At 34.6% G+C, this 15068-nt stretch overlaps 1 protein-coding gene across 5 annotated transcripts in view; it reads left to right on the top strand.

The window, feature by feature from the left end:
* Positions 1-15068, top strand: part of TLK1 (tousled like kinase 1) — a 70138-nt gene that overhangs the window by 32073 nt on the left and 22997 nt on the right. For 4 of the 5 annotated variants that reach the window (XM_040605043.1, XM_040605045.1, XM_040605044.1 and 1 more), the window contains 8 exons: positions 3179-3254; positions 5253-5299; positions 5666-5752; positions 6863-6952; positions 7815-7907; positions 9141-9251; positions 10968-11104; positions 12347-12535. In XM_040605043.1, the coding sequence (XP_040460977.1) occupies positions 3179-3254; positions 5253-5299; positions 5666-5752; positions 6863-6952; positions 7815-7907; positions 9141-9251; positions 10968-11104; positions 12347-12535 (830 nt within the window). The remainder of the gene's footprint in view (positions 1-3178; positions 3255-5252; positions 5300-5665; positions 5753-6862; positions 6953-7814; positions 7908-9140; positions 9252-10967; positions 11105-12346; positions 12536-15068) is intronic. The other variant, XM_040605047.1, reaches the window with a different exon arrangement.

The raw sequence follows: 15068 nt of genomic DNA, 5'->3' as shown, positions 1-15068 counted from the left end.
CAGGTTGTGAACAAGTGCTTCTGGTAGACTTCCAGTATCTTGGCCTTCCCCACCATTCCTCATTAAAGAAGATTACTCCTTGTTTTGGTTACAGATACATATTTTTATTTATCACTAGTGTTTTCTGTTCTCTGTAGATAATTAATTATTTAACGGAGGGCAGCCTTGTCTGTGGTTTGATTTGTACAGTTTGATAAGTTCCTTAAATGGTTTGCTCTACTTGCTTGCAGCTGTTAAGTTGTGGTGGTTCCTGATAATACAGAACCATCGTTATAAATCTAATTTCAGAAGTAACTAAAGATTTGATCTAATTGGAATTTATAATGTGTTGCAGAGGAAAACAGCACTGCTGTATTTGTTTGCTATAATTTTAAAGCTTTGTGGGGAGGGTAGGATTTAGAAGAAAATAATGGTAGAAAATTGTCAACTCAATATTATGTATATGAAAAATATCAACAACTAAAAAAGGCATCACTATTAAGCATGCTGGAGGGTTAAGTGTTGAGACATAAAAAAAACCCACTTTGAGTTTATTACACAATTTTAATATTTTTTTTGTCTACAAAAATAGCTTCCTGAGTTCTGCTGTTACCAGTTCTACAGTAATGGCAGAAGATACTTAACTATACATGAAATATATAAAAATACTTACCTGAGTATTTTTTTAAAGGACATTAACTAGTTGAGAATTGGTACTTAGAAATGTTCATTTTATAAAAGAGGATGTGAAAAGCCAACATTTGAAAGTATAAATGTGAAGAGAAGACTAAGGGGAAGCACATTAGAATTGAAGGGTAAGTTAGGATCAAGACCATGGCATATGAGGCTTTGCTAATACACTGGGCTGTAACTTTAACATAGCTTTACCATCAGACTTTGGATAACTTCAGAGCTATTTTTGTCTTGCTTATGAAATAGTGGGATTTTAGTCTAAATCTTGGCTATATGTAAATCCTTCTGAGTGACTGAAAACAGCATAAGTCTTCGTTTACCGCGAGGATAGTCCTCAGTCCTATTAGTCTTCAGTTTCTTGTAACTTGTATGATTCCATTCATTAGAAAGGATTTTGGAGAACATTTTCTGGTGATTGATGTTTGCTATACGTTACCATGTGAATTTTGTACTTAGAAAAGGTGAACATGACCTTGTTGGGTAACCTCATTAGCAACCTCATTAGTGTGCTAATACTTTTTAGTTTCGAAGGTTAAATTAAACACTGGAAGAAATCAGAAGAGCTTAGGGAAATAGACATTTATGAATTACTTGAGTTTCAGTTTTAAAAATATAAACCTCTTTAAATGTCTGGCTTTTAAATACAAGAAATCAGTCACTGCAGTTGGAAACTAATTTTGGTAGGGGAAATCTTAAATATTTAGTCATTAATCAGCTTTTAAACAACTTTTTTTTTTCTTCTGCTTCATATGGTAGGTAAAACTGACTACATTAGAATGATAACCTGCAAAATTGAAAGCTGGAAAATAAGAATAACATGAAAATGTTTGGTTAAGTATTTTAAATTTAGTTTTGTGGAAAGGTACCTTAATGTTACCTATTTACCTGGCAGTAACTGTAAATTATAAAAGTAATATTTCTAAGATACGCTTTCTGCTTTTAGAATCATACGGCCTCAAAATAACTTCATTTCCAGGAGTCTGTGTTACACAGTTTGCTGATGCACGACAGCACTGTAAAGGATGCAGCTTTTGGTTGGAAGAGTTTATTTAAAATAAAATGTATGTAATTGAACTTCATTTGTAGCATGATAATACAACAGCTACAATTGTAAAACTTCTGAAGGTGTTTTTATGAACCTATCCACAGAACTAAAACTTCTAAAAAATACATGGTATAGGTAAGGAAGACCTTTCTTGTGCTGACTGTTCTTTTACGGACTGATAGTTTCTATAGATCACAGCTAACTTAACGTGTTTTTTTGCCAAAATAAATATTCAGGATATTTGTAGTAAATTTATATTTGAAGATACCCAAATGAAGATTTTGGAACAGAAACATGCCTGAAATGCTTTTAGTGATGGGTTGAAATCTGAATTTTGATATCATTTGCTGTGCTGAGGAGGAGTACTTGGAGAACAAAGTGACAAATACAGTGAAATGATAAAATGGTGATATCAAAAAAAATTAAGCATCTTACCATTGATCTCACATTTAGTCCGAGATACTAGGGACCATTGCTTTCTTGATTGTAAAACAGAGTTCATGCAGTGGCTTCTGTGCTTTCTCCAGTTACTGGTATGAGGCTGCTTGGGGGCTGAATACACACACAGCTGCAGCATCTTTTCCTTGAACCAAAGCAGCTTGTAGAATTTAACTTACACTGGGGAGACTAACCGGTTTGAATCCTCAGATCAAGGGAGAGCAAATACAATTTAGAGATGCCTCTGATCACATCCCTTTTTTATCATCTGTGTTGTGCGTGCTGATTGTAGTTTCTAGGCAACTATATATAATATTTCTGGAATAAATTTTTTACAGGTCTGCATTTTTTCACTTGATGTTTTTCTTTGACTTTCTTGAGATACAAATATAATGGGGAGGGGACAATGACACTTTCCAAGTGGATAGATATTCAGGTTTTGAGCAATTGTGCTTTTTTTCCCCTCTCTTATTTTTCTCTCTCTTTTTTAAAAGTCGTAAATAGATTCTAGAAATCTACAGCTCATAGTATTTTGGAGATTACTTCTGCACTTCCGAAAATGTGTTAACATTATAAGCTTCCTATTGAAGCGCTAGAACTTTGTGTTTATACTTTGGCAATATGTAGAAAACACCATCAAGAATCAGCTTATCTCACTAAGTGTTAAGCTTTAAAACACCCACAACTATAACAGGAAGATCTTGGTAAAATGTGAAACCATATTGGGTGTTTATAAACCTCAGAATGGATGAAAAGGTATAATTGCTTAACAATTAATATGTAGAATTGCCTTTTGGGAAATTATTGAAGAATTATTTCTTACTTAAGTATCTTTTCTGGCTTGAATTTATCTTATTGACCAAGGATTGTATTCTCTACTTTAACTACAATCTGAAATTGCATCCCTCCTGAATTGTGAAATCATATTTTATGAATGAGGATTTAAAATTATTTCACAATAATAGGGCAATAATGTAAGTAAATAGAGCTGCTGTTGGATCATGTTATTTTTGTTGTTTGTAGACTCCAGAGAAGAAACAGTCAGAACCTTCCAGAGGAAGAAAACGAAAAGCAGACACTCAAAGTGAAAGCAGCCAAGGTAAACTAAAATGTAAATGAATTAGGTAGTTACTGCATGTATTTAATCCAGTTATAACGCACAAAGTTTTGACTGTTAGCCTTAAAAAAATCTGTATTTTTGCTTGCATAAGACAGGTGTTGCGTTTTGGATGATAAATTATGTATCCCCCCTCCCTCCACCCCCATTTGTCACTGGAAAGGATGGGCAAGTAAAACCTGAACTGGGCTGGTAATTGCCCTTAAGAATTATGCGCTCCCGCACATGTAACTTGCAGCTACGATACAGTTCTGTATACTTTCAAGAGTTGTAGCAGCTCTTCTCATCCAAAATACTTCTGTGGTTTGTATTTCTTTTCAGTAGGTAAGGGGAACAAGGGATTACAGACTATAATATGTGATTGCTTATTTTTTGGGTATATTTAAAAATTGAATTTTATTCTTTTCTATGGATTATTGTACAGTGTAGTCTAGAGGAGTGGGGAAATCAAGATGAGACTGATTCACAGTTTAATATTTACAAAGCTTATTTTTTGTCATTCTTCTCTCCAGTGTGGCTTTTGGGGGAGGAATGGGGGAAATTTAACCTCCAGACAGACAAGAAGATGTCAAAAGGGGAGGAGGAATAGTTTTGATAATATCTGTATTAGCTTGGGGTTTTTTTGTTTCTGACTGAGCTAGGAAATGTCACTTCAGATACATACCAGTGGGTTCCATATCTTGAAGTCTTTGTGATGCAACATACTATTAGTAGAAGAATTACGTAGTTTGACTACAATTTCTTTGTTAGTATTGCTTCATAGAAACCTGCTTTGTTTCAAGAACTTGAATGAAATTTCCTATTTCCATTGTTCTGGTAGCCTACCCTTCCTCCTACCAATGAGAGTTGAAATTAGAGATGATAGAAATGTTAGGAACTTTTTGGCATAGACAACATGGTTATAATGTCTTGTAATTACTATTCTACTGTCAGCAGCAGTGAAACTGAATAGGCTGCACTGCAATATTCTCAAGGAACTGGCCTAGGAAACTGCAACATATTGGAGTGGTACAGTACAGTTGAAGCACTGCAAATACTGCTGTTGTACTGAAAATAGGAACAAGAGATCCATGTCTTGTATATTGCATGCCTAGGACTTTGACTTTGTAGCATGCAAAATAATCCATAAATGCTGAAGAAAAGTATTGTTTAGAACACGGAGGTGATTGTAAAGTGGGATAAAATCAGTAGAAATTAGGAATAATTGGCTGGCCCAGAATAATTTGATGTATTTCTTCAGGGCAGAGTTCTGTAACATGACATACAATAGATTTTTCTATGCTGAAAAGGAAAGCAGTCTGTCTCATTTATCTGGATGAAAGCAAGTTTTAATTTGATAAAGTGATAGATGAGAATTAAGCTTAAACACAAAAATCACTAGCAGAATTACAGGGTAGGTAAAGAACTGGCTAGAGGGCAGTAACAGTGATGTACGCTAACTGGGTAACTGCTGGGTACTGGAAGAGTTAGCTGGGTGCTGTTTGAAGTCTTTGAATTATTTTACCTAAATATTTATGTTAAAAGTTTTGACACAGAAAGGGCTGCCAAATGCTTCTGTGTCTTCATGGTATTTCTTAGTGACAAAGTTATGCAGCAATGCCAGTATAGAGGTGTATTGGACTAGAATGAATTCTTCAGGGCTGAAGCAATAGAAAAGCTTTAAAATCTTTGCTAAGAAGTCCAAAAATACATTTTTGGACCTGTGAATAAGCAGTGATTTCCTAATTTATAAAAAAAAATTCCTTCTATAAAGAGAACAATTTTGAACAGTGGTCTTTTTTCAAGATGTCTTCTAACAGGTAGTTTGACCTATATGAGAGACAAATAACAGTCTTAAGATGTCAGTCGTTTTAGAACCTAATAGAAGAAAGTATTCATGCCGTTGGGTGAAGCATTGGTGCAATCTATGTATAGGTAAAAATGTAAGACAAATCTGTAAGTAATTTAGTCAATTCTAATGTATTGATGTCTTTGTTTTAGGAAAGAATATTGGGGGACGTGGTCACAAGATTAGTGACTATTTTGAGGTAAGGTTTTTGTGTGTTTGTAAAATTTATTTTAGCTTTAAAATTTACTTTCAGCTTTTTTTGAAAGTTACAAATTTTTTGCTTGTATTGGACAGGCCTCCTGAGAGGATACTTTTTTTTTCTTTATGTAATTTTATAAGTATTAAACCTTGAAGTAGAGATGCAGTGATCTCTTGGTGCAGCCTGAGCTAAAATACAAAAAAATTCTCTCTCACGCTTTTATTTAAATGGCCAAAGACTGTGCTAATAAAAGTAATACAATGTGATACACAAATTCTGTGTACAGATGAACTTTATCATTCGGTAGGTGTGTAATGTATTTTGAGAAGAAGGTTGACTAATTGGAGGTTCCTACCTTCTCTATAGTACCAAGGTGGAAACGGCTCTAGTCCGGTGCGAGGCGTACCTCCTGCAATCCGATCTCCTCAGAATTCACATTCCGCTCCTTCTTCTGTAAGTTTGTGAACTTTGTAGCTGCTGGAGATACTTTCATAGTGTGAAGGTAGCATAATTGAAAAGAATCTATATTCAAGGGAAGAGTCTTCAGAGGAAGGAATCCTGAGAAGGAGTTCATCTTGCAACAGTAACAAAACAAACAACCAACAAAAAATCAAGTTAAATATTTAACTAAATCTAAAACCAAAGTTTTCTGCTAACACAGGAACTTATTTTCTAAAACATAATTTTTAAATACAAAGTAATAATGTAAAATGTTGAATAAATGTTGAAATGTTCTAATGACATCTGTTCACAAGACTCACACAGAAAAGGGGAGGATTTTTGTTGCTTTGACCCCTAGCTTGGGACTTTAAAAGCTCAGGTTTTGATAAATCATAAATTTTTAAATAATTGACACCTAATTTGCCTGTATCCTTTAAAAAGTCTCTTCCTTGGTCGTGCTAATATTTTCCCCTCCTCATACGCACAATTTCAGTGTTAACATACCTACATGTGATTCTAAATGGCCAAACAGATTCTGCCAGTTACAGAAGGGGTTTGTTTTCTCTGCTGGTAGGCCTCAGCTTTTGTTCCATGTGCTTTCAACTTCAGTCTGACAATATGCAGTATAATACAGATTGTGGAATTTCTCTTGAAAACAGCCTCATTCAGACAAACTAGTGGGTTTGGGGAAGTTTCATTAATGGAATTTGTGTTCTGATCTGTACTAGCTTCCCCTTTCTGGTTCTCCCATGGGAAATAACCACTCCAAAAATAACTCACATTATTTTTGAGTTGCGAAAGCTTAGAATCAGAAAAATAAGTCTGTGTAAGACTGGCATCACGTTATGTCAGTTTTGTATTCTCTTAAATCTTTCAGTCTGTTTCCTAAAAGTGACAGCCTCAGTTTTCTCAGAGAATCTATTGCATCGTTTCTAAACTGCAAGTGATAAATAACAGCATAGTAATAGTTCTCAATGCAATGCCACGAGTAGTATCTTCTGTGAGAAAGATACCTTATTTCCCTATTCTATGTGATTTTTCTGCCAAGAGTTGTGAACAGGGCTATGTTCATAATTTAATATTGCAGTTGTATCTAAAATCCTTTGTTTTCCTGCATTCCAGGTTCGACAGAATAGTCCTTCTCCTACTTCATTAGCTTTTGGGGACCACCCTATCACGCAACCAAAGCAGTTATCTTTTAAAATTACTCAGGTAACTTTTTTTGAGTAGAGCTATCCTATATCACTTCAAGACTGCAGAAGAAACAGATAGATACATTTATTTCTTTGTCTTTCAACTTCTTGTAAATTCTTAAAGGCTTTCAAAACCTTTGCCTTTTAGAATCCACCAAAGCATTTTTCTGTTAAGTTCACCAGCTCATAATTTAATTTATATCTCTCTGATTAGTTTGGTATTCTGCACTTGCTTTGCTTCCAGTGTCATACTTCATGTGTAGTCAGTTGACCATGTCATCGGTAGGCTTTTGCTCAGGATTTTAGCTGTGTGTGATCTGAGAAGTAGAGGCTGTTCTTTCAGGCAGTATTTGAAGTGACAGCTGCTGTTGTCATATTGCATTTAAAGTATGACATTGAAGAAGAAAAATGAGATGGTAATCAAAATGATCAAGATATAGTTCTGTCATGACTTTCAAAAGCCAAAAGCAACTGGTTTATCCTTTCTGCCATTTCTGACGTGATCTGTTCTCTTTCGCAAGTTAGTCAGAACAAGGCTCCTTCACCTGTTAACCAAACACAGAGACTTTCAAGTAATTAGCTGGCATTGACATTCTTGCTCTGTTTTATATGCTTTTTTTGTGAACAGTAAGTTTTCAGTTAGTGATTAAGTCTTTTAACACTGTTAGTGGCTTATCCCAAATGTTGACAGTCATCCTCATGAAGAGGGAAAGCAATTTTGAATAACAACCTTCCATGTCACTTCTAAAACACGTGAAAATAAGATGTGCTGGTCTTGTTGAATGTTTTAAAGTAGTTTATTTCTCTGTGTAACAAACATGAGAAAAATAATGCTATAATTGTTAAAGGAAAGGATGAAATTTTCAAAATGTTCTTTTTAGACTGATCTCACAATGCTGAAATTAGCTGCGCTAGAAAGTAATAAAAATCAAGACTTGGAAAAGAAAGAAGGTCGTATAGATGACTTACTCAGGGTGAGTATTGGACATGGGGTAAAGATATTTATTCAGAACAACAGATAATGAATCTGAGGCAAATATTTTAAATGTTTGAATAATCCTTGTTTTTAAAAATTACCCTGGAGTTACCTAAATTAAAAGGCAGAGTGAGGTTTTAATTTTTCTGATTTTTTTTCTGAAAATGCAAGAAGTCTATAAAATGAAATGCATAAGTTGTTTTTTTTCTGCCTCTGTGCTATAACTTTTTGATGATTAAATACGTTTATAGAATTTCTGAGGGTACAAAGAAAGCTGATGCTGTTTTGCAGGCAGTTCATTAATTCCTTAACTTCATAATATAATTTCATGTGACAGGTGGGGGTTTTGTTGTTCTGTTTGTGAATAGCAGTTATCAGGGGGCCGACTGTTGGCAGTTTCAGAATGGAGGTGATTGTGACAATTATTATGGGCAATAAATAAACTACTTTTAATAAGAAACCTGTGCTATACTGTGCTCTAAGACCTGTTTTCAGAAAAAAGTCTTAATACTTGTGCTCTTGAAAGAAGTGTTGGAGAGGTGATATATAGAAATATGAAACAATTCATAGTCTGTTTAGTGTTTATATGTGCACGAGTACATATTAACACATGCAATCATACATTACAAAATTGTACATACAGTCTTTTAGCACATGTTCAGCGGTATGGAATAGACAAACACAACCTTTTTAAAACTAAAAATAAAAAATAATTTAGTTTTAAACAAAATAATACTGCTGTGGTGTTTTTTAAGGTAATAAGTTAAATATAATTGGAATGTAGGGAGCTTGGTAAATTTCCTACTCAGATAATTGAAACTTGTATCATTGGGAATTTTTTGTTTCCTTTTAAATTAAAAACGTTAGGATTTCACATGACTTCAGCAATCAGGTATAAAGGATACAGAGCTAAAATTAAACTTTCAGTTTAACGCTGGAGGACTGGAAAAATGATCGGTACAGTGCTTTTATATATTATTTACATGCTGAATGCTCTGTAATACAGTATGCTGCTCAGTGTAAAGGAAGTGAAAAGGGAGCAAGGTACATCCTTCTACAGATTGGGATAGATCTGGGAAATTATATTTTTGCCTATATATATATATATATATATATTTATGCATATTCCTTTACTTTAGTCATGTGAAGGTAGACATCTTTATTTTCTGTGACAGCTGATTAAAAAAAGGTGTTTCAATATGTCTTTTCATATTTTGTATTTATTTGTTAGGCTAACTGTGATCTTAGAAGACAAATAGATGAACAACAAAAGCTACTTGAAAAATATAAAGAAAGGTTAAACAAATGTATTTCAATGAGCAAGAAGCTTCTAATTGAAAAGGTAAGTTTGCTGCTTTTAAAATCTTTGTGATAAAAACTGTGAGGATGCTGTAGAACTCTGTTATGATTCCTTTATTTTCATAATAACTTTTTCACATTAGTCTCTTAGGCTGAAACGTCATATGTGTGGTCTTTATGTGGCAGTAAGTATTCTTGTAAGCCTGAATAGGCAAAATAAAATGTTGAACCTTTTTCAGATCATGGAACATGTAACTACTTTAATTTAAGGTATGTGGGATGGTTTTCATCATGAGTAATTCAAATATAGGAAAGCATAAAAGATAAGAACTTAGTATGTGGCAAATTTTCTGGACAAACTTTAAGAATATGATTACAGTGGATCAAAAAATTTCTGAATCTGTTGTGGAAAGGAGATAGATAAAATCTCCTTGTGAGACATTTAGGTGCCTGAGATAATTTTTGATGTTAAAATGATAAAATGCTATGTTAGCTTAGAATTAATGGAAACAAGGAAATGGTGATCATTTACCTGCATACTACTATGAAAGAAATATTTATTTCAAATTTCATGCCAATTATATATAAACTAACAGCAATTTCATAAAAGACAAGAATATACCTTGTTTCTCTCCCTCTTCTTTAAAACAGCCCTATTCAAAAAATAGTACTAGAAAATCATCTTATTACAAATTAGGATACAAAAAAGTTCAAGGTAAACAGCCAGGTCTCTTCCCTTACACTAGCCACTTCTGTCAGATACAAGGGCGCAGTCTGATTCATTGGAGGATTGGGGAGAGTTTCCTCACTGGCATGGCATAAATAAATTATTGCAATCCGTTCTAAGTTCTGGCATGAGGGGAACGCAGGACAATGATGCATCAGATCTGTTCAGCATGGTGCTAAGTGAGCACCTTCAGACTGAGAATATCACATAGGCCATTTTTCACAAAAGGCCATGTAGGCGGCCTCTTCATTCTAGAAGTCTGTTTGCACAAAGATCCTTAATTCTGTCAACTTTTCACTTCTTCGTGTGTGTGATTTGGGGCCATCGGCATTTCTTTAATTGTTACAAATGCTTGCTTCTTAAGTTTCTGTCCGTCAGTGGTGTTCAGTGGTCTGTCTTCTTGTACTGAAGCAAACTAGGGAGCCTCAGTCATTTACCACATCCCAGGGATGCTCATGGTAGCAGTGGCTGGTTGTGAGAAGGGCATCGGCTTCTACTTCTGCAAGTGAATAGCTGACTGCAGTTAAGTCTGCTGCAGTGCGTCCCCACGTAGAGATTCCTGAGCTCAGTCAGTTCAGTACAGATAGTAACATAGATGGTCGTTCAGGGGAGTTTCCAGGCTAAGCATGGTAGGTGCGCTCTTTCTGATACGTAAGCAGGCTTATTTAGTATAATAGACATGTACAGACATCATTATATGCCTGTATGATGCTGATACTGTTACCAGTTTTGCTGTATTTACAAATAAAATGTTTTGTTAGTTATGAAGAACAATGACCTTTGTAGGAAAACTGAGTCCAACTCTGATTATTTTTTTATGTGCACAAGTAGTCATTAGTACCAATTCTAACAACTGCTGATGTTTGGGCTCTGCAGAAGTTAGAATAAGTGGAGTAAAGTAATAAAAGATATTTTAATCTACTCTCCTTTTATCCTTCCTGTAGGAAGTTGCTGGAGGAAAAAGAAGTGTTTTACAGACTTTTTGAACACTTCAGTGTTACTAAATACTATTTTTTTTTGTTGTTTTCTTAGAGCACACAGGAAAAGCTGGCAAGCAGAGAGAAGAGCATGCAAGACAGATTACGCCTGGGGCATTTTACAACAGTTCGTCATGGTGCTTCATTTACTGAACAGTGGACAGATGGCTTTGCATTTCAAAATCTTGTGAAGTTAGTCAATGCCATGTTCTTAAAATTCTCACTAATTGTTAGTTCCCTCTAGTGGATTTTTGTATTACTGAGGTTCTAGGATTGGAGCAGCTTTTCATACGTTGTATTTTGCTTTGCCTTTTGAAGACTGAGAATACAGTACAGAACTCCCTTAATCAACTGAGAGAATACTAAGGCTGGGTGTCTTTGAAAGACAGTTTGGTTTCACTTGATTTTAACTATCCTTAGAAAAGCATGAATGTGCTAAATGAGTGACACGTAATTATTCAGCTCAGCTGGTAGAAATTGCTATAAAACTGTATCAGTGATTTTACAAGCAGCTAACCACGTATCACTGGTGATGACTGGGGTAGAAGAGATCTGTGAAGTTTTCATTGGTCACCTAAGTGCTGCCTGCGCATCCATCGCTGTAGCACCTTTTTCAGGCATTCAGCTCCTCAGTGCCATGAAGGAGGAGTGACAATTCTGGCAGCCTCGGATAGGGTCTAGTGCAAGTGGGTGGGGAAGAGCAGCCACCTGGAAAAGAGCTGCTGCAACACAGGTATTTCAGCAGAGATGGAGCCAAGGAAAAGGGCTCTGAGAGACCATCAGAGATGGTGGTAAAATAATTATGCAATGCCTCAAAAGTTGTTCTTTGGGAACGAGTCTGATTCAATCTTTGGAGATAGATATGTATATATATAGAGATATAAAAGTAATTCACCAAGAGTTTAATTTTTGAAGGGCAACATATAGTCTTAGCATTATGTGATTGCCTAGGGATTGGTTTTTTCAAGACGATCTTAAAAACCATCTGTATGTGTGTTTTACATAAAAACTGTAATTGTTTGCCATACAACCAAACTGATGATTTATTTGGGAACAGTCAGATCAAATTCAATTTTTGGCCTTGAATAATCAAGTACTCTATTGACTGTTACATTTCTTTTGATGGTATAAAAGAAGTTATCCACCAGATTTTTTTTCTAGTGCAGAAATCATGTGTATCACTTTCAAAAACAAAACAAAACAACCCCAAAACAAAAAAAAAACCCCACCATATATTTCAAAAGTAAATTGTGCCTAAACTTTAGCAAAATTTTTTCCACCTCATGAGGAACATTGGCGTTCTTTTTCCTAGGAAATTTTCATATGTACAGTAAGTTTTCTAAAAATTTCTTAATGCTTTATCAGTTAAAAAGATAGTTCTTTAAAAAATGCAAAATGATGAAACTTTAATAAGGCTTTTTTTGGGGTTTACAGGCAGCAAGAATGGGTGAATCAACAAAGGGAAGACATTGAAAGGCAAAGAAAGCTCCTGGCCAAGCGAAAGCCGCCAACTACAAATAATTCTCAGGCACCATCTGCCAATTCTGAACCCAAGCAGAGGAAAAATAAAGCTGTGAATGGGGCAGAAAACGATCCCTTTGTTAGACCCAATTTACCACAGCTGTAAGTTTAACATTTCAATCAGTCTTTTACATAAATTCTCAGATATTGTCTGTGTGAGTTCTATTCAAATAACAGCATAAAAAGGCACTCAGTATATTCAGCAGCTATATTCTCACTGAGGACTTGCTGATGTTAGGGAAATTTGCACCACTGCCTATGAAGATGTCGTACAATTGCCCAACTTATTTTTGGTAAAGTCACCAGAGAAAGGCCCATTTTGTGTTTATGCAGTTCCTTCTGTTTTCCTGATCTAGAGGAGTCCTTATTCTGGTTTCCAACTCTTGTAGTGCCACTGATACCTATTGAACTTTTCTTGATCCACATTGGTTTAAGATCTTCTCCTTTAGTTAGAGACCAGTTCATTTTTCACATAACAGTCTTTAGCTGACAACAAAAGCTTTTTTCAGCCTTTACTATTTGAAGACGTGTGTCTAAAAACAAATTAAAAAAATATTTTTTTTCCCTTCTGAATGCTAGATCCTGAGAGCAACTGTCAGAAGTTACTGATCCCATTTCATATATTGACAGTGTTCAAATTTTTTGTCATTTAAACATAAAAATTGAGAGCTATCAAGGAACGCTTCATTTTTCAAGTGACATTTTTTACTGCAAACAGAAATGGTGTAATTCAAGGCACAGACAGATGTGTTCTTGACATGTGGGTATTTTAAGAAGTTGCTGCTTGGAGATACTAGTCATTGCCCTTGATGCTAAGAGGCTGCAGCTGATAGTGGATCTGTTTCTGGTCAGCGTAAATAACTAGGGTTAAAAAGACCAAGAAATTGATTTATGTTACATTGCAGAAGTAAGCTATGTGTGTTAAACATGGTCACTTGTTACCTCTTACTTGTGGAGGTAGTAATTTATACCTCAGGGTCCGGGTTAGATATACAAAATAAATGTTTGGACCATCAGTGTGAAGACAGCTGCATACATTTTGCATAATGCATCATTCTTAAAGTTCACATTATGAAATTGTTTGGCTGTGACAAAAATACCATGAAAATACAGTAGTAAGGGTGGCGATGTAAGCAAATCTTGATTAGTGTTACTTGTGTATTTTGGTAGAGAGCTCAAGAGTCATTGCTCAAACTGATTCTTTAGTAATAGTGCCTACATTTCTTTTTAGAACATAATTAATACTTCTGAATAGTAAAGATTATAGGCATTTTAAAAATACCTTTTTGTTTGAATATAATACCTTTTAATAATAAAAAGTAACATTTAAGTAATGGAGATTACCTGAAAAATTATAAAACTTCTATTTTGCCAGCTTTTGGCCATGTCTTCATTCACATTACATTTCCGTAATCTTCTTGCTGCTTTAGGAGGTGATAAAATACACATTTGGGAAAAAATACAGAAGACATGTTCTAAATATTAAGTAGGACAAAATTAATTCCTGATAATAGACTTCTGAATGTTTTCTGGTGTTAAGCAGTTTTAAATAATTTCCGAATGATCAAAACTTACAGATTTTCGTTTCTTTTGAATTAACCAATTAAATGTTAAATGGCAAGTGAAAATTCTTGGTGGCTATGGAATTGCCAAGAGAACGATCAGAATTGCCCTTTTGTATCTAATGCTAGCATAAATGTAAGCTGTTATTGAATCAAAACTGTTTTGCCTTTAAGTATCCTAATCTGATCATTATATAATCTAGATATTAGGTTGTTTGCCTATATGGTAAGCGTATAAATTTTGTTTCAGACATTTGAGAAGGTCTATAATATGTCCTGAGATCACAGACTCATTAAGCTTAGTCATGCTCTTTGGACTTTACTTCAAAGGGGTTTTTGAATGTTTGTATTTAGAATCCATAATAATTTTGTATAGTAGTAGTAGTATGTGTTGACTCCTCTGTGCTTCTCAGTACAGAATTAAACATGTTTTGTGTATCTTCGTAAAACAATTAATAATTGTGCACATCCATTTTAGAGTAAATTTGTGGTCTGCTGTATGTAATTCCCTCCTATTCTATTGTGCTTATCACTGTTCCTCTGTTACTTTCAAAGTAATTATCTTAATTAGTATAGCCAAATTAAGAGGTTCTCTTTATATGGGGCATGGGGAAATGCAGAGCTGCTTGAGATCAATAAACTAAACCAGTAATAAATCAGTACAACATATATGCAAGTCCTTAGGCAGATCTTTTTTAAATAAACAAACAACTTGCTAGCAGTTGTTAGCAACAAGTGTCTCTACCACTGCATTGTTTGCTTTACAAAATGTCTCCTGCTGCAGGTATTGACAAGACAACATGATTTATAGCTTTGTAACAAGCAAAATTATTTAAGCTTTTTCTGAAAACAGGTGTTAACTGTTTTGAAATGGATTGAAGGTGTTGCCTGAGACTTCTTAATAAGGACATTGTTTTAGTTTAGCTGAATATACTGTTGTCTCAGATAAAAATTTAAAAGCAGAATTTTGGCACTGAAGTTACTAGTATAAAGGTGGTCATCTACCAGTATACTGTGAGTGAATGGTGCGTTTAGTGTTTAAATAACATGCAACAGATGAGTCTGAACAGTGT

Source organism: Falco naumanni, chromosome 8, assembly GCF_017639655.2.
Source record: "Falco naumanni isolate bFalNau1 chromosome 8, bFalNau1.pat, whole genome shotgun sequence".
NCBI classification, from domain to species: Eukaryota; Metazoa; Chordata; class Aves; order Falconiformes; family Falconidae; genus Falco; species Falco naumanni.
Note: the sequence above shows the minus strand (reverse complement) of the source record. Positions and strands in the feature narration are given on the sequence as shown.